The 21,543-nt window shown below is 29.2% G+C and overlaps 1 protein-coding gene across 9 annotated transcripts in view; it reads left to right on the top strand.

The window, feature by feature from the left end:
* LOC129951491 (GTPase-activating protein skywalker) overlaps window positions 1-21,543 on the top strand; it is a 130,642-nt gene that overhangs the window by 49,967 nt on the left and 59,132 nt on the right. For 6 of the 9 annotated variants that reach the window (XM_056063660.1, XM_056063659.1, XM_056063668.1 and 3 more), the window contains one exon: window positions 16,706-16,741. The exons of the other annotated variants lie outside the window; for them this stretch is intronic. In XM_056063660.1, coding sequence (XP_055919635.1) covers window positions 16,706-16,741 — 36 coding nt within the window. The remainder of the gene's footprint in view (window positions 1-16,705; window positions 16,742-21,543) is intronic. 9 annotated transcript variants of the gene reach the window in all.

The following is a 21,543-nucleotide window of genomic DNA, read 5'->3' on the forward strand; positions in this document are numbered from 1 at the left end:
TTTTGGTCAAAATGACAACTAACAATTTGGGCGTTCTTTTTAACCTCAAATAGGAAGTTATTGTAATGCGTTCGATTTGTCGAATTGAACATTTTGACATTTCTGCCGAAATAAAAGATTTTTAGAAAGATGTCTGTGCGTGCGTGTGTACGTACGTTCGTACGTCCGTACGGTCGCTTTTTTTCGGCGTCCATAGCTCAAAAACCAGAAGAGATTTCGACTTTAAATAAATTGTGTTAAACAGATAATAATGGAGAAAGATGCAGAAAGGGCTCTAAAGAAAATTGCGTGGGTGGCTTTTTTTACCATAGCAGTTTAAGAAAAGGTCAAAATGTTGGTTAACCCTTAATATCTCACGAACCAATGTAACGTGATACCAAACCAGTATATTTTTGGAAAAAAAATCCAATTAACGATTTCTTTTATAAATCAAAAAAACTTGACAAAAATTTTACGAATAAAAAAAGGTTTCATCTCCAAAACAATTTTCTGCAACGAAAAATAACATTTCTAACATCTGGTAAAATGTTGAAAAAAATCTTATTGACAGTTTTTTTTACAAAAAATAAAAACCTAAACAAAAAAAAACATTACATTAAAGTTGGTAAAAATTTTGCGAATCAAATTTTCAAAAATTCAAAATATTGTCCTAAAATTTTTTTATTTCACAGAAAATATTGTTTTCGATATAAGACATACTCCCTTTTTTTTTGGCTATTGTGATTTTGGGTTTTGTTACCAATTTTGGGCCTTATGTCAGTTTAAGGTTTTGGCGTTATGGTCAGGTTTAAAAATATTGAAGACCTTGCAATCTTCTGTAGTTAGCCTTAATTTTAACCAAGTGGAAAATAATAAAGTGCTGAAATTTTTGTTTTGTCTGCGGTAGTATTCCACATGTGATATATTTCAATCATTTAAAATTGTGCCCACTAAAAGCGTTATGACTGCTTTTAATATGTTTCAAGTTTAAACACATTCATTTTTTTTTTAAAACATTATTCAAGAAAAAAAATCTTAAAGTTTTGATTATAAAAAGAGAAAGAGAAATTCAGAGTTCAGTGTTTTACATTCTTGATGTGCGACTTCAGAAGGAATATATACACATACTTAAAATGTCGTCTTAAATTGAGCTCAAGGTTTAATTGAAGTGAGAGAATTGTTTGAAAAACATTGCACCCTTAGAAGTCAAATAAGTATTGTATTTTGTCCATCCTGTATGCGATAGAGAAATCGAATTTTAACAATTCTATTCTCCAAGTTTTGACATTTTTTTTTTTTTTTTTTTTTTTTTTATATCCGATGGAAATCTTCAAAAGACACTCGGTAAGAATCGGTACCGAGTAGTGTGGGACTTTTACCGCACTAAAACCACCGGTGAATCAGGACCAATCTATGAAAGATCGACAAATGATTTTTATTTCTTAATTTTTAAAATCGCATTGGGGGAAGTTTAAGGTTATAACACTTTCCCGTAGCTTTTAGCCCATCAGCTCATGAGGCTTGGTTCTTCTTAATCTCCGAACATTTAATACGGTCTCCATTTCAGAGTTAGTATGACTTTGCAGCCGCTTATTGTGTGATACAGCGTGTTTCTTAACCACTTCTGTAACCATTTCAATTTGAAGGTCACGATGTAGATCGCTATTTCTTATATACCAAGGGGCATTTATTATTCCACGAAGGACCTTGCTTTGGAATTTTTGGATGGGTTCAGCATTTGTTTTCTTTGTACAGCCCCATAGTTGGATGCCATATGTCCAAACGGGTTTCAATACTTGCTTATATAACATTAGTTTGTTCTGGATAGATAGGTCAGAGTTCTTTCCTATTAACCAGTACATTTTCTGTACTTCAAGTTTAGTTCTTCTCTTTTCTTTTTGATGTGTTCTTTCCATTTAAGCTTTGCATCCAAATTCATTCCAAGGTATTTGGCGGTATTGGAGTAAGGTACTTCTGTACTGTTTATACAAATTGGAACATTGTTTATGTTTTTGTTTGTAAAGTTTATATGCGTCGATTTTGTTTCGTTTAATTTGATACGCCATTTGTGCGTCCAATCACTAACTTTATCGACTGCATTTTGCAATTTTTGTGTAGCCTTCGTAACGGATTTATCTGGCCATGATAGCGTTGATGTCCACTGGAATATCCCTTGTATATAACAGATACAGGGTTGGTCCTAGGACACTTCATTGTGGTACACCGGCTTCAATTTTCTTAAGTTCCGAGTAATTTTGGTCGTACCGTACTCTAAAGAGTCGGTTCGTAATGTAGGATTTCAGTATTTCGTAGTACTGCCTGGGGAAGTCCCTATGCAGTTTGTACTCAAGTCCCAAGTGCCAAACCTTGTCAAAAGCTTGAGCAACATCTAAGAATACAGACGAGCATACTTGTTTTTCTTCAAGTGCCTTTTCCACAACATCCGTAATTCGATGCACTGGTCTATCGTGGAATGTTTATTTCTAAATCCAAACTGATGGTCGGAATTAGTCTTCTTTCTTCAATTATTTTGTTAAGCCTTTTAAGTAGCAGTTTTTCAAAAACTTTTGCCATGATTGGTATAAGCGATATTGGTCTGTAAGATGTAACTTCTGTTGGTGGCTTTCCTTGTTTAGGTATAACAATGACTTCCGCAATTTTCCAATGATGTGGCACATATCTTAGTTTAAGGCATGCGTTTGTTTTCTTTAGTAAACTTTGGTTCTTCAAAGTGTGTTAAGCACTTTTTTATAAGTATTGCTGATCCTCCCCTAGCTTTGTCAGCTGGGTGCGGAGCGTGATAACATGTATAGTTTGGTAATTTATTATCAAGATTTTGTTCAATAGCGAGGTGGGTTTCGGACACCAAACAAATGTCTATATGCTCTATGTCTAAAAAGATATTTAGTTCTGATACATGCTGTAAGAGACCGTTTGCATTCCATGTTGCGATTTTGAGTGTTCTGTCCATCATTGTTTTTTAAGAGCGACTTCTTCGCTTAGCTGTTTTATGTTTAAATCTTGTTGGTCAATCCTTTTCAGGATGAGTTTTGACATTGAAATCGAGAAAATTTGTATGATAAATTCTGGTTATATTTTTGAATTGAATTAACATAATAGTAAAATTTTAAAAAGACCTATGTATACGAGTATTGTATGTTCCGACCTAAAATTTCGAAATTTATTGTAAGAAATGTGTGAAGTGTCATTTCATTTAAAAGTAAATTATGCCTTTAAGAAGGTTTTAACATAAGCCGTGTTTTTTGAATGATTGAATAGCTGAATTATAAAAATTGCTTCATTTTTATAAACATTTTTTCCCTTGTATGTAATAAAAGTAAAAGACGTATATAAGATTCCAACTTGTACAACTGGAAAAAGTTTTAAAAATCTTAATTTTTCTACTGAAATTTCAAATTTTGTATTAAAGAGAAAAAATGTTTTATTTTCTATCTCTCAATCTAAAAACGATCAATTCCCTTGATCTTTAAAGATAAGGCAAGCTCTTAATGTGATTTGTATGATTTTGACAAGCATATGTCTAAAACCGTCTAACTACTCACAAAACGGAACCATCACGAAAATTAGAAAAAAATATTAAATATTTTAAAAGTTCAAATTTAATTTCCAAAAGTTTATTCCTAAATACAAAAACCTTTGCGGCTGTTTGTTCTTCTGTATTGATATTAAAGTAAACAAATGAAATCTTCACCTGATACTTATTTAACGAATGCAAAAAAACAAAACAAAAAAAACAATTATATTAAATAAGTGTCTTTCTATTATCACCAAAAAAGCAACAATTATTCAATATATTTATAACTAAAGTGAAAATAAAAACAAAAGAAAAAAATGATTGTCGTTTTATTATTTCAATAACCACCCTATTATTTCAAATGCTATTAAAGTATTAGGGATAAATAAAGTATTGTATATAAAAAAAATACGGTTGGTTTAGCATTGTTCACAAAACATTTCCAATTCATCTCAATACTGTTTTTTTTTTACTTATTTTCCATTGAATTAACTTTCTTCTCTCTTCTTTTAAAAAAAAGACCTGAAAGAAATACTACATAATTCTTTTTGAAAATATATATTTGGCAATAAATCAATTTCAAACTCAATAACAACCATTCTTTCACTTCATTTAAGTTAACGTTAAACGGTAACTTCCGATTCTTCTTCTTTTATAAAAAAGGAAGGTGTATTAGACTTCTTTTCTAAGAAAATGCTATTCACACCTGAACAAGTGTTATTGGTTTGTTTAAAATTAAAAATAAATAAATAAATTGTCCGTCAGTACTTTTTTTCTTCTTCTTATATATTTTTTTGTTGCCTATTAACTATGAATTATGAGATGAAAACACGAGTTCCAAATAAATTAAATACCTACATTCTAGTCTGCCACTGTGGTGTTGTTTTTTTAAATCTTTTTTTATAGTTGCCAATTTCTGTCGAAATAACTCAATCTTTATATATTTGTTTTTTCTTTTCTTAAATACGATGCCGCTACCATTTCTTTGTACTACTGCTACCGGTAATTTTGAAAATTTATGAGATTGAAATCGATTTTTTTTGTTTTAATTTTTTGTTTTGCTTATTTGTCAAACATTGTTTATTGTTTTTTTTTTTAATTTTTTGTACGTACGAAATTCAATAGTTGATTTGTTATTGGACTTTATATTCAGCTAAAAGTACAAAGTTCATTTTAGGTTATTTAATTTTCTGGAAAAGTTTTAAGGCTGTACAATGGAGACTTAAGATATTATTTGACTCATTTATTGAAAATAAAATTGGATAGGAATCAAGTTTTGTCTTCATAAGAAAAATCGTGCCCTTATGATATATCAAAAAACATTTGTGTAGGTTTTTTAAGTATCGACAATGATTATTTAAATTTGAGAGTTAAATGAGTAAAAAAATATCAATACTCTTTAAACAAACTGTGTATGTGTAAAATGGCTGCTGAAAAATGTGGAATTGTTTTGGAATATCTTATAATTTATAAAATTGTAAGAGATCTTTTGGTAAACTATCACAGTAACTTCCACATGCTGTCCCTTTCCTTAATGTTTCTAAGTCACTGTTTAATATTTTCAGATCGCGTCACTTAAAGTTTGTCATTTTACTTAGCTGTCAAGTATTACTGTGATACATTACCAGGTCTGTTATATTTTGGTTATATTGTCATAGTTTTGATTTGGATTTTTTTGTAATGGTTCCGATTTTAGAATTTTAATCTGACACTTCTCAGTATTCGCTGGTCCCTAGAATCTAAATTAATTGTTTTTTAGAGCAAACATGCTCCTGCAATAAGAAAATTCAACAGTCCGGTATTTGGGCAGCTGTCAATTTTGGAGCTATCATTGTTTGAGATTTGACAACTAAAAAAGTGATTAATGACGCATTGAAAATACTTAAATTTACTATACAAATGTTGAACTAAACTAAAGTATCAAAGGCTGTGGGATCCTGAAGAATTTTCTCGACCCACATAAGTGAAACTGGTGGACAAGTTTGGCCCAGTTGGGGTAGGTATAAGTAAGTTAGTGATGTGATTCATCAACACTGTGTGCGTTACTCACGAAAACTGAAAATATTGTTTCTGAAACCTTGGACAAAACCCTGATTTGTCGATTTCTCGTCGATCTTTGGAATTAGGGTACACCGTATTCTATATCACAACTTATTTCGGCCTTATATCTGAAGGCTTTTGAAGTTCATTTGACACAAGTACTCAAGCCAGTCGATCACCAGTAACGTCGTGTATTTGCATCAAAACGATACAGATTTTCATCAAAAAACTAGCAGTGACGAAGTCTTTTTTTTTTTTACTCAAAGGTAACTTTAAAGGTCAGAATTGTGGAATTTGACGGTCCGAAAATATTCAAAGTGTTTGTTGAAAAACCTTTTTTGAAGTACTGCGTTTCCTTCCTCACATGCAACGAAACAATTGAAATGTTGCAAGAAAATTTTCCTCACCATGTTATTCCTGGAAGAAAAGTTGATCACCATTTTTCTCCGAAATCTGTGTTGATCTAGCACCTTTAGACTTGAAGTAAATGAAATAAATAAATGAAGTAAATGAAAGATTTATGCCAATGCTCCAGAATTAATTAAAGACTTTTAAAAACATATCGTTTTTCTAACATTAAACATAAATTTTCATTGATTTCTTTTTAAACACTCGTTTTCTAAAATGGAACCTCTCATTGGAAAAACATGAAAAGATTTGATATAACGTCTTCAATACCTCCACAGAAAAAAATAGCTTTTAATAAATTATTTTATGTCAAAACGTTTTGTCAATTGTTTTATTAATTACTTGCAGTCCAGTACATTAAAGGGTATACAAAATAAACTTTGAGTTTAGTTTTAAATTGTGAAATTCACTAATAATGTATATTGAGATAACCCAACATTTTTTAAAGATATAGTATCACATACTTGATATACTCAGATCTGCTATTTATGATCTATTCCAAAAATTTAATTTATAATATAATAATAATAACTCCATTAACTCCTTATTTTTACACGTTGTACCTGAAAAGTAGTATCTGTGGCGCAATGATTAATGCGTAGGACTGTCATGCTACAAAATTTTTCACGGGTACTGCTTCTTGCGAAAACAAATCATCCAAGAGTAAGTCTTGTCATGAAAAGTGCTTTTCAAATTCCCTTCATCCCTGACAACATTACTCGCAGAGAGGAATGGTTAAGATTTGTAAGTCACTAGGCCCTAGTTCTAAAGAGACTGTTGAGCCACTCAATTTATTAATTTTAAGGTTGAATTCTTTGAGGGGATTAATGCAATTGGCTTTTACATTAGAGCATTGCTTATGGAAGTAGCGATAAAATACTGACAGAAATAAAACCTTACGACTACGGTATTCGAGAGACACAAGAGTTCCAGTTAGACAATCGGTCACCTATCATTTTTAAAGCCCTCTTTTGAATTCTGTTCAAAAGACTCAAGTGGGTTATAAGATCAGCTGCCCAGATATGGGAATCGTACTCCAGTTTTGGGAACACATAGGCTTCGTAAATTATAGCCAGATCAGAAGGGTAAAAAAAACATCGTCAGAGAAAACCTAAACACCAAGCAGCATTTTTAGCGAAGTCAAATATGTGATCATTCCACAATAAGTGATTTGTAATGAACATACCTAGGACTGATAGCTTTTCAGTCTCCTCGATGCAAGTCCCACTCATGAATAGTGGCTTTAGGGGAAGGGTTACGCTTTTCGACAGAAGACAACATTGAATTTTCGAAACATTAAATTCTACACGGTTTTTGATTCCACATTCCAATACTGTCAAGATCAGAATTTAATGAGCTTATCATATGCTGTAATTGGTGATCTACATCCGAAGAACAAGGATGAGAATCTAAAAAGCTGAGGTATCAGCGAAATAATTTTAAGTGTCAGACAAAAGATCATTTAAAAATTGGGAAGAGCGTCGGAGACAAAACGAAGCCCTGGGGCACACCAGTGTTTATATTGTGGCAATCAGGTTTAAGCCCGTCCAATACTACTTGAATTGAACGGTCCGAAAGCTAATTTTTAACCCAATAAAAAATAGATTCATTTATACCAAAGCACGCATTTTCGATAAGAGATTCAGGCCAAACTTTATCCGAGTGTTTCAGTTGTTGATTTGAGCACTTTCCTAAATTTCCAAAATACTTATCATAAATGAAATTACATACATTGTTCTTCATTTCGATTTACCCTATTTTTGTTTTCATCTCTATTTTGGAGCACCCTACATCTTAAGTCGATTAAACACATTTTTTTGCCAACACGTTGACCGTTAAAATTATATTTTAAGACATTTTGTATGGCTTAATTTTTGTTTTCAAAAAATTAAATACCGAGGTAGTCCCTGAAAGAAAAGTGATACACGTTTTTTTTTTTATAAATCTTGATGAAATATTTCGTTCCAAAGATCATCGTTCGAAATAATTTCTTTTGAATGTCCATTTAATGACACGCGCTTGTCTATTTATGCTTTTTTTTTTGAATTTTTACTTTTTTTTTTCTTTGATTTTTGTTGATAAGCTTTTAAAAAATATTTCAACAACAAAAAGCATACAAAAAAAAGAGAAATAAAATAATTTATATATTGTAGAATAAACAAAAAATCAGTGAAAAACATGATTTAACGTTAGAAAAAACCGGCACTTGAAAGAGTCCACTTGAGATTGTTGATTTGTTCAACAACAACACAAAAAAATAAGCTTTTTCTGTGCCAAAAAAATGTATTGCTAGGTAAATGGAATGTTTCAGTTTCAGTTTCAGAATTTGACTCTTAAGAAATGGTAAATTTTGAAAATAAAGCATTTTAAAAGTTTCAATTAAAAAATAATATTCGGATACATTTTTTAAAACGTTACTTATATCCGATTAAAGTGAATATCCGATTAAAAAGAATAAATAAAAAGAGGAGAGAATATGCGGTTTTCAAAAACAATTTATTACTTTCGCCTTTAATTTTTTCAACACGACTGTTTTACCTACATAATATTTGAAATCATTTTGCGAATACTTTAGGTTCCCGTGAAAAAAAAACATAAATAAGATAAAAATATGATAAGTACCTATGACATATTAAATTACTTTTAACATTTTTTTTTTTTATCAGATGAAAACCTAGGTACTGGTACGTTAAAACACAGGAACCGCAATAAATTATCGTATCTCCTTTTTTGAAGTTTTGTTTATTTAATCGTTTATTATCAGTATAAAAAGAGTATTCACATATAAACGCGAATTGGTAAACAATAGTTAAGTGCCTTTTAAAGTTCTATCTATAACATTTGTTCTGTTTTTTTTTGTTTAAGAAAAAAATTACAAAAAAAAACGTATGGCGTTAAACGAAAAATGTACGTTTATTCTTTTTTTTTTGTACAGTAAACTTTAAGATTGGTCTAAAATTATGTTCAAATTTAATTATTTTAACCACAACGAATAATTGATTTAAATCAATTAAGCAATTTGTATCTATGTATGAATAAACAATTTATTATCTTTTAGGAAAACAGACACTTTATGAATTTAGTTTTTGATAAAATTGTTTTTTTTTTTCCAAACCGTCTCAAGAAGTTTTTTTTTATTACTTATATGTTTCTTAGAAAAATGATAATAATATTTATGGTATAAATTTGTCACAAAAGTGTGACGTTAATCTGTATTACATTTATGATAGTATAAGACTGTGATAGTGTGTCAAGCATATTTGGTTTAATTTTTGATGTTTAACAACTTTTCAGGTACATACATAAATAAATTGGGCGGCGCAAAAGTCCACTGAGAACTAGAGCCTAAGGACTTACAACTCTCAACCATTCTCCTGTGCGAGTAATTCTGTTAGGGATAGGGGGACCTACAGTTTTAAGCCGAATCCGAATGGCTAATTTGGAAACGCATTCATAAAAGAATTAATCTTGTAGGATTTATCAATTCGTCGTAGTTCCCGTGAAAAAAAAAAACTAAATGTGGCACTGGCAGCGGTAGAGAACTCTGACATAACAGCCTTAAGCACTAATTATCATGCCTCGTGAACGATGCATTAATTATTTATATTAAAAGTTCACTGCATTGGATAATAATTTTTAAATTGCGCTTTCGACAAAATGGCACCGGATTTCTTAACAAAAATTGCAACTTTAAAATTATTTATGGCAGAAAATGTTAGGACACACCACTTTCTCAGCAACTTATGAACCGATGTCAATAATTTTTTTTTAGTTAGCTCTTATATTGCCTTAACAATATTTGATTATCAATAGTGCAATTTTTTATTGTTTGGATTTTTAAAAAAATATTGAAAATTCAAAATTTTATATCTCAAAACGGCTCAACATTTTTGTGGGAAAGTCAAATGTAGAACGTATATTTACAAACACTAAACAACCAAAACTATTTTTAGAGCAAAATTGAAAAATTTTATATATACAAAATTAATTAAAAAAAAAAACTGCTCTAACGATTTTTTTTTTAATTCATAAAATGGCATTTAAATTTTTGAAGCAAAACTTATTTTTCAGGTAAAATTTGAAATCTTCAATGAGTTTTTTTGTTTTAAACTATTTCACTGTTCATGAGCCCGAAAGTGCGTATTATTTTGACAAAACTTAAATTACATTCCTATCTTGTATTCAAATTAATACATTTGGTACATATTAATTACCGTGTAGCGCCACTGCATCGGATTAACGAATGTGGTATCTTTAATCAACATTTATTTTAAAGTGTCTATCAAGAAGTATTATCTTGGTACCTTTGTATTTCTGATTTTACAATATTATTCGTTAAGAGAAAAAGGTTATATTTTACTTGCCTTTGCCTATATAAAATATAAAAGAATAAATTTTTCTACAAATTAAAGAAATCTGGAATATATGTATTTTCTATTAGGCTCACTTTTTTTCATATACACATTATACCTAACCTATATAGGTATTACGAACAACCCCTACAACTACTGCTTACGCGTCACTTCATGACTAAAGTCCAAAACGCAGAAGAGCTTGACTGTAAGCAACACATGAATAGCAATTTTTTGTACCTGTTCGTATGTTTTTTTTTTACTTGAACGAAAAAAATGAACTGGACGTAATAACTCCATGTTTTTGCTGAAAACTTTTGGGAAAGAAGGAATTTGATTAGATTGTAGTAGGTACCTCCTACAAACCAATAAAATCCTTCATTATCATCATAAACATGTCTTTATGTTATCTGCATAAAACTGAGCATGCCAATGAAATATTCTTTATCCGTTTTAGACACCTACCTAACTACACACGCAATAGGTGATAGCCTTACAATTTAAACATACATTTTCTTTCTCTTTCTTATCTTCAGATACTTTATTTTCCATCCTGGTTCTTCTAATATGAAACTAAAATAAAGCTTTCCAAAGGAAAAAGCTTTGAAGTTCAAAGTTTGAACAAACTAGTTCAATACATAAATAATTGTTTTCGTTAAGTATGTCCGGAAAGAGTTATCCTAGGATGAGTTGTGTCCTGGGATGAATCACACGTTTTTGACAAATCAAATAACATTTATATCTTTGAAGACAAACTTATTTTACAGGTTATTAAATGTTATATATGTAGGTACTTTTTTAAACAAACTCTTTGCATACAAGAGCAAGTTCTTGCAACCCAGTCGTGCATTTTATTTAAACATAAGTTTCTTTAAAAAAGTGTTTAAAAAAATAGTCTTTCAATATTTTCTGGGGTTTTAACCGTCCTTTATGTTTTTTCTGCACATCATTCCAAAGTCCATAAAAACTGCCAATTCCTTATTTTTATGGTCAAATGACAGTGTTTAAGATTTATTATCCCAAACATTTATTCGGATTTAAACTTATCTACACAATCACATCAGATATAAATTTAATGTCAATCATTGGGTATTAGGTATTTATTAGATATCCAATGAAATAAAATAAATAAAAAGCAATAAATTGGATATAACAAGAGTTTTTAAAAATCTGCTTTAAAATGGGTGCATAGATATTTTTATTTTTTTGTTTACATTAAAATCTTTTACAAAATTATTCATTAAAAACCAACAAATCTGACCTTTTCTGTAATCCATTCATTTATAAATATAATCTGGTGCAAAACATACTCGCATGTATAAATGTATGATCATAAATAAAAGATTAAAATGTCAACAAGATTTATGTTTTTTTACTTAATTTTGTTTTATTTAATTTTTAACACATTGATATTAAAAGCTTCGCACAAAATAATAATGATGATAAAATAAAAATGCTTACTTTTTTGTTTAATTTAACCGGCTTAAGATTAAAATGTAATAAAAAATATACACTTAGTATAAAAATTACATGAACAAATTACTTATCGCATAAACTTGCTGTTGAGGTTCGAAATATCGTTAAAGTTGTATGAAATTGAATACATACTTTAACAATTTAAAAAAATTTCAATCACTATTTAGTAATTTTTCGTTTTTATTGTTACTTGGTGTCCCGTCCTGTAGCAAACATTCAACTTATATTATTACACTTCAAACAGCTGAGTTTGACAGGTGTCAAGTAAAAATTCTGTTATTGTAAATGGCAAACATTGAATTAATATGATGCCCTTTCAAATGACAGCTGAGTTTGACAAATGCCAATTCTAAATGGCAGACATTTCAACTAATATTTTTACACTTGAAAAGACAGCTGCGTTTGACAGGTATCAAATGCAAGCGTTACCAACTTGAATGACACTATACTTTTAAAAGAAGTATTCAATATTGTATCTAAAACTTTTAGGAAAACAATATTCTGTCTTTCTGTCAATATTTGACCTTTAGTTATGAATGACGTATTAAAAAAAATTCCCGAGTACATAAATGGCCCTTTAAGTTTTCCTTTTTCTCTTTTGACATAAAATGGCATACAAAGAAAAATACAAAACATAAAAGTTCACAACATCTGATTATGGTCACAACAGCAATACAACAACGAGACATTGTCAATATAAATTGTTGGACACTCACTTGTAAAGCAATCAACAAACAAGCTTAATCCATCCGATTGTCTGCCTTGTTCGACATAAATATGTCAGTTACTTATTTCATCAAATTATTCAGAGATTAAGTCACAAATTGTCATTCGTTTAACTTTGGCATTTAACTCGTCATTCTATTTTATTCTCGATAATATAAGATATTAAAATGAGCGCGGTACGGAATGGTGGAGTGTTAATTTTCCACTTATTCCGTTTAACTCTACTCCGCCGCCCGGGGGCTCTGACTATGATTCTGATTCTGTCACATCAAAAGTTCAGAGCCTTTTTGGATCGGATGCGTGACATGGATTTGTTGTCATATTATTGAAGATGAGTTAGGTAAGTGATGATTATAAATTTGATAAACTGGATCCGGGCATTAAGTGAATAAATCCATGTTATATTTATATGAAAACCAACGACGACGACGACGTACGATGGATGTTGGATGAAAGGGACGTTCGAGTCGTTCTTCTTCGTAGTTGGTTGTGTGGAAGTTAAATTGAATTAAGTTTATGATTGAATCTAATTTGAGGGATTTATCATGTTCTTGCTTTTATATTTTTATCGCTCGCTCGAAGGATGAAGTTGTCTTTATAAAATGTGTGTTCAGTGAGTTGAAGTAATAAATTTACAAATGAAATAAATATTAAACCTTATATAGACTTCTTGTTGAGGGCACTGGGAGATAAAAGGAGCTTTCGCTTTTTTTGTATAAAAGATTTTGATTTTATGAGATACTTTCAATTTTAATTTATGATTTTTACTTTTACACTTTTCGGTTGCCTTTTATTTCGAATCGATTGATGGTGCGAGGAAGCAACTCAAGTTGAATCAAAAGTGTGCATTTCGTATTTACGATGGGGAATTATTTTCTTTATAGCTTGTTTGCATTTGAAAACCAATTAAAAAGTTATTTTCTGACTGTTTTATTTATGTTTTTGGAAGCGCTTTTCTGGTATATTGCATGCTTTTCTTGGCGCCACCCGCCTTCGTGCTCTCAATGTCAAGGGTTTAATAAAATATTACTTTTAAAGGCATTCCCAATGTTATTCATGTACAGGGGGAAAGTAACAAATTTAATATTTTTACGTTTGAAAAATGTTGGGGCATATTAAAGATATAATTCAAATGAAAATTTATCGGCTTTTTAATTAGTGATTTTAAAAGTGGCATGTCTTGCTCGAGACACCAATGCATTTATAAAGAATCACAATTTCTTGCCAATTGTGGAGCTTTATTTTCGAAAATAAAGCTAAAAACGACACAATCGAACTTTTGACCACATTATTTCTAAATCGTGTTTTGAACCGCTAAGACAACTGGGAGCTGTGGTTTAAAGCTTTTAAACTGTAGTGTGATGGTTACTGCGAAGGAACTGCTATGCCAAAGGTCTCGGCTTCAAATGTTATCTGTGCGAGCAGACGTTTTTTTACGGGTACTGCCTATTGCGAGGAGTTGAAAAATCCTCCTTAAATAATTCTTGTGATGATGAAAAGTACTTTCTCAAATTTTGATCCGGCATAAAAACTTTAGGTCCCGTCCATCCCTGACATGGCTCGTAGGGAATGGTTGAGATTTGTAATTGTAAGTCTCTACGGTTGCCCTTTCTTATGTATGTTTTGCTACTTTTGATGATGAAATATTATTTACATAAGATAAAAGCTTATTCAAACCAGTTCATTAGTTCCAGAGAAAATTTTCAATACAAAAATATATGTTTGACTTCTTACAATAAATTATTGTAATCGGTCCAATTTTGTCGAATTAAACATTTTGGAATTTTTTGACTATTCAAGGTTCTTAAAATCTAAATCAGCAATTGTGCGTACGGCCGTATGGTCTGAATACAAAAATTTCTTCGTCCATATCTGGAGAAGAAGTGTAGATATCGATTGCGAATTAATTTGTTTTAAAAATAAACACATCAAACATTTTTAGAAATCCCTACACTCTTTTTTTATAAAAAAAAATAAGAATCTACAAAAAATGCTGCGCAGAATTGTTAAAAAACTTATGTTAAATTATAATATTTCAGAAATAGCTGAAAATATTGCATTCAAAATTTTGTTGTTCTTAGAAAAATCATATTTGGTATTTTTTTCTATAAGAAGTAAAAACTTTGAAAAAATGCAGGCAACAAAATCAGATCTCGAAATCAGACTTATTTTATTAATATACTAAATATTGTTGTTAATTTTTTATTAAACTCCAATTGTCGACTTATTTTTACAAAACACAAAAAACCTACAAAAACAAAAAGAATTGATTAGAAATGGTTTTCGACACAAGTATTATGAGAATAAAAAAAGATATTGATTTCAATATTACCCGTGTTTTTTGACATTCTAAAATTAGAATAGTAAAACATTCACAAAAAAACCCATCGGCAGTACCCAGATTTTTGTATTTAAGAATTGGTCCAACTGAAAGAAGACCTGTCAAAATAATAATTAAAAAAAAAATAGAAGAAAGTTTTGTGAAAATCATAAGTTAAAATTAACTTCAGCAAAAAAATAACTAAAACTAATAAAATGGACAATTTTCAAGAAGAAATGGTAAGAAAACATCTGTAAATTGATATTCTATAAAAAAGAGTTGATTTAATAATTGACATAAAATAAAAACTAAAAAAGAGGGAGGTTTGTTCGTAGACTAGTAAACTACATTAACATGCGGTGTTGAAATGAGCTTGAAGCTCGCCTCAATTTCTTATATACCTCAATCGAGTTGAAATGAGCTTGATTCGCCTTGATTCCAGTCGGCGATCGGAGTCGATCCAAATTTGTAAAGAAAAACCTGTGTGGAGGAGTTGATTTTACAGATAATGCGTTATGGTCTGTTTATTTGCATGTTTGTGTACAAAAAATATATTTTTGTTTTAATCAAATAAAAAAAAATTGCACATTGAGTAGGTAGCATATTCTTATATGGTGCTGTACTATTCAGTTCTTCATTGTTTAACACGAATCAAAATATCTTACTTTCACTTCATAAGATACATCGAAACACTATTTGAATTTTAGAAAGTGATGTTAAAAAAATGATAAACTAAATATAAACCTTTGGTGGAAACATAGCAAAACGTAATTATCTTTTCCATTGTTTTCCCTTGCAAAATAAGCCCAGTTGGACCATTTGCATTAACAAAACTAAATAATATCAACAGCAACAGATTGATTTTTTCCCCAATGGAAAACACATGATTCCAAATGCACTACTACTCAACGAACACAGCCATAGAGATACAAATGCAGTATCAATCGTAACAACATTTGAGAACGAAATCACATAAGATCCATTCGAGACTCGTATAAATGTCAAAAACCCATCCGTAGTAAGATTCCACTTTAACTTTTATCGGTGGTATTCATACGGATTTTTTATTCGGGTAAAATCCTACTATACTATTGATAGATTTTCCAACAAAGCACGGGTTTTGATATTAATAATTTGTTAAAGTCTTAAAAAAAATCGACAGACGGGCACGTATTTGAAGGTATCCGTGTGGGTCACATCTCAGTTTTTTTTATATATCGAAATTAGCCAAATTAAGAAACAAACTTTCATACAAATTTATCTGGCCGTTTTAAGAAAATTATTTGATATTTTGACCAATCAAATTTGTATGAGAAGTACTGTTATTTTTATCTTAAAAAAATAAAATAAAAAGCTCCTAAAGCGATTATGCTTAAAACCTTACTTATTAAGTTTGTTTACACAATAGACGCAAGAGTTTAGGTTGTTGCGGCGATGACAGAAAGGGAGAGAGACGGAATCGCCTTATCCACTTTTTTGATTCAAATAGACGTTTTTTTACGAATGATCTATGCTAATAGTTAAAAGATTTTAGAAAAGGGTAACTGCTTGCCGATTGTGCCCTAAGATATTTTTTGTTTTCATAAAAACAACTTTTTTTTCGTTCATTTACGATTAAAAATTCTTAAATAGCATTTAAACATTTTAGTTTCCGGTATCAGGTTATTATACATAAAAATTGTCTCAAAAAATCATGCAAATTAATAAAATTCCAAAATTAACCATTTTCCATTTAATCAACTCATTTAATAAATATTGGTCTATGTGATTTTATGAAAAATTTAATTTCAATGTACTCATGGAATTCATATATTAAATAATTTATTAATTCAGTCATATTTTATATTTGTTTTTATATTATTTTTCCAGGTAATCTCCAAATAATATCAAGGCTCATCTTGCCGAGTGAGTATTTATATTTTCATTTGTTTTGTTTAATGTTGTATTTTTTTAGTTGTACTAAATGCTTTAAATTCTATAAAATATGTTTACAAAAAAAAAAGAATTATTTTAATGGAATTTATCCATTAAAATATCACATGTTATGCTTTAAAAACAAAGACAATAAAAGCATACGTTATCAGATACGGTGGTATGCCAATTTTATTTTAAAATAAACAGAGAAGTCGGAACATTATCAAATAAATGTACCTACCTCCATTGAAGACAAAAACAAAGTTTTCAAAAAAAGACTTCAACATGTGTTTTTATGCTAAAACTTTTTTAAAAGTAAAATATTATTGGCATACATAATCTCTGCTCCCAGCTGTATTTTGTTTACAAACACACGAAATAAAAAAAGAAATTTCCAACGAATATATGTTGTTCAAAAAAAGCACCAAAAACACACCACAAGAACCTTAAAGGTAAGCTGAAAACTGTGTCACAAAGACAAGAGTTTACCCTATTAGAAAATATTAGAAATATATTCTTAATGTTGAGTTAAGTTTGATTTAGATTTTGGCTAAAAATTAAATGTTGCTTTTCACATATTGTTGATATTTTAATTTTTATATTTTTATTTTTATTTCATAAGCTTAAAAACATAAAAATTAATTTTGCTTGAATATTGATTGCTATGTAAACAAATTAAAGTAGCTTTTCTTGCTTTATTATAATTTTAAAAATGCTATGAGCAGAACAAAACAGATGGTCTACAAAAAATCTATTTTTCTTTAAACTTTTAACTTACCTTCAAGTTCAAGCTACGAGCTGAATTAAAATTTTATAATTTTCTAAATATACTTAAACACACTTTTAAAATACAAAACCATAACAAAACTATTAAATATTTTCTTATTTTAATCATTTTTGATTGTCCTTTAAAAACAATATTCTTCAAGCTGGGTCTTTTTTTTAGAAGTTCGTGCATAATTTTAAGGTGGCAACACCTATGTTTCACTGAAGATCATTTTGTCGGCTTTAAGGTGATTTTTTGTTAGTTCTGTTTGACATTTCAAAATGAACATATAATTTATTTTGAAAATGTTGGTCCTTTTCGAAATAGGCATTTTGCGAATTTCGTTTTGTTCGATGAAGCTTATTTTTGGTTGAATGAATACGTCAATAAACAATCAGTCCGCGTTTGGAATGATCATTATCCTCAAGGGTAGGTTAAAACAAAAATGCATCTTCAAAAGCTGACTGTTTGGTGTGATTGATGGTGAAATAATTGGTACATACTTTTTTAAGAACGATGGTAGCCAGAACTTTACAGTCAATGGTGACCGCTATAAGGCCATGATCACTTATTTTATAAGTTAGCTTAACAACCATGATTTGCAGTAGCTGTGGTTTCAACAAAACGCTTCATTAGTCACCCAGTTCGAGCCACAATTGATTTTTTAAAGGAAACGTTTGGTAACAGCAAAGTTTCCGATTATGATGAAATTCGTAATTACCTGCGAGTTTTCCGAGTTTACATTATTTCCTAACGTTGCTCAAGTTTTTGCTTTGTTCATACCTTTAGATGGCTCACCCTCTGTATACAGAGAAATAAGTCAGTCATAAATAAAAACTGTTATTCAAACAACTTTTCTTTAAAAAAGAAAGCTTTTATCAAAAGTATTCATTTTTCTTAAAGCATATTTCTAGGAAACAATTTGCTTTTACCTAGAAGTATGCTAATTTTTTTTAACACTATTTTGCTGTAGTTTTAGAAATTAGTATAGTTTTCAGAAGCCCATCTAATTTTATAAAAAAGCTTTACCTTAAGAAAATAAATAAATAAAATTGATCTTTTCTAGAACTATACAGAAGGATATATACAGGTATACATATTTATGTACATTGCGCAATTCACGTGATGTCTAAGTCTAAGAATATCGACAAAAATGCTGCAAGTTAAAAATGTTTATTTATTTTGACATTAAAGCTTTTTAATGTTTTCGATAGATCGTTTAATGCTAATGCAGGATTGTGCATTTGAAAAGCTATTTTTTTTCTGTTTTTTTTTTTTTGTTCTATTCGATTTCAAAATTTAATTTTGGCATGAAACATATAGTGGATGGATAGTTGACGTACTTAGGTACAGTTGACGATTTTTCGAAACTTTGAACTGCATTTGTATAGGTACCTTCATAATGCACTTGAGTACATGGCATTATCTTTTTTGTTTTTGAAAAATATACACTTCAGGTGGTATCAAAAATAAGTTTGTTGCTTCAACAACCATCATGATAAGATTTAACTCATAAGAGGGGGTTGATTTGACCGAATTAGGTGTTTTGAAGTGTTTTTGTTTTGAAGTCAATCGGACTTACAACACATCAAGTAGTTAGTAATTCTTTCGGATAACTAATTAAAAAGAAAAAGTCTTAAGGGTTGGATATATTTTGTAATTATTTTTTTTTCTAAAATTTACAAATCGATCTAAGTGACTTATGTATTAGATATTGTGCACGATCACATGGAAATATTTTTATATTTTTTTTATGTAAGACGTTTTACTATCGATGATATAAGATCAATAATGAAATATTATTGTATTGTGTACTAATAACATGCTTCCGCTATTGAAATTCACTTTTAAATAATTAGGTATATGAACTACATATTTTATTTTATAATTTTGTCTGGTTGATTGATTGTGTAAGAAAAGTTTGTTTTTGTATAGAAATTGAACAAAAAAAGAAAAATGTATAGTGAATGAAATGATGTTAACGATGTTCCAGACTTAATTTCTTGTTAGATTGTACATTTTTTCACTATAGAAACTATTAGTTTCTTAAAGCGAGTGTTTTTAAAAAGGTAACAATAATTATAAATGCCAAGTGGTCAAAGACTTTCAATACTTTACAAAAACATATATTTTTCCGGAATTGTGCACAAAAATTGATGTTTATCCGAATTATATGAAAGTTCTGAGTTCTTGAATGAATTAAATTCACTAAAAAAAAAAAAAAACTATTTCAAAACGGCTTAAAGAGTCTAAGAAAAAAGTGAGAAGTTTTTGTGTTTCATCCAAAGATTACAATTATTTATAAAGATTGTTCTTAAAAAACTTATTTTATAATATAATCCCCGATTCATGCTAGTTGTTAATGTTGGAATTTGAAGTTTTGATCTCAAAATATAAATTTTATAGATATCCTGGCTTGTAACCTAATTAAAAAGCTTTGGAAAGTTAAAGTCAATAATTGATTGAGCTCTGAAAAGATTCCATTTCATATTTAACATTTTGTAAGCAGTGCAATAAAAAGAGTTTTTGTGTTAGTTAAAATATCGGTTTAAAGATCCCATACCCATTTAAAAAAAAGTACAATTATATTTATGCAACAAGAAACTAATATTCTATAATCAACAAAAGACTAAAAAAGAGTTATAAAACAATAGTAAATTATATTTTCCTTTTGCAGTTTACTTTAAAATAGATTCTTAAATGCTATATTTTTGCAAAACACTGTACAGGATACATTTTGGGTTCCCAATCTAATTTCACGGTAGACTTTTAAAAGACTTAACAACATAATGATGTAAAAAATTAAAAAAAAATGGTCTCCAATTGATTCTGTCTGCCTGTTTGTATATCTCTCCTTTAACCTCCAACCTAAAACGTTGGAGCGATGTTCTTTGATCTCAGACTATTATTTGCTAAGGACAAAATTTAAGTTTGTCTAGTTTCAAAAATACAATCAAATTATGTATGTATTTTTCAGTAGAATCTTTCACCAAAACTTAAAGCTTTTCAAGTCATTTTAAAGAAAAATGCGAACCAAAAAAAAGTATTTATTTTTTAGTTTTAGTATTCACAATATGCCAATGACTTGCATTCAAAAGTTAAAATGAGGTATCCCAACAAAGGTTTTCGTTTTTTGTTAAAAAGTTTGTAAATTGTAGCAACAAATTTTGCCTATCATAAAACGAATTTTATTTCAATATTTGTTTTTGTTCCCAACATTTTTAGTCGAAATCAAATTTTTACCAATATTTTGAAAGTTCTTATTTCGTATAAAAAAATTTGGATTTCTTTAACAACAATATATTCCAATTGCAAAATTTTGCATAGAATAAATTAGTTTTGAAGTCGTCCCGTATTTTTTCTATTAATATTAGTTCTATTTTTTCTAAAAACTTTAACAAATATTTTATCAACTTTTAGTTTTTTTTTTTTAAACTGTCATTTCAATTTTTCACAAAATTCTACTAGATGTTAAAAAATTTATTTTTCATTACATACTTCTTCTCTGGAGTTAATGTCTTTTTGGTTCGTAAAATATTTTGAGTGACAAATATTTGTTCACATTTTTTTTTAAATTTAGATTCTAGAGACAAATTGGAGCGGTTGCAATAACTTCCTATTGGAAGTTAAAAATTTTAAAGAAAACAACGACTTTAGTACACAAAAAAAATTTTGACCATACAATTGTATATGACCAGCACAGGCTCAGTAACTATAATTTTTTGAATAAGTAAGCCTTTAATAATTAGACCTTAATAATTTAACAATTTAGTAGCTTGAAAAAGGTTTTTTTTTTAATTTCTAAAATACCTTTTATAATTTATTGATAAATATTTCATACACAATTTGTATAAAATGTATCCTTGCGTTCAAAACCAAGTCGCCGTAAAAGTATCGAAAGAGTCTTTAATTTTTTAGAAAATTATATTATATAAAATAAATGTATGTTTATAATAAAAATGTTTTTTAGTTCTAGTAACTTAAACAATCGGGAAATATCTCATTTTATTATATTAAGATATACAAA

This window comes from Eupeodes corollae, chromosome 3 (genome assembly GCF_945859685.1).
Source record: "Eupeodes corollae chromosome 3, idEupCoro1.1, whole genome shotgun sequence".
Lineage (NCBI taxonomy): Eukaryota > Metazoa > Arthropoda > Insecta > Diptera > Syrphidae > Eupeodes > Eupeodes corollae.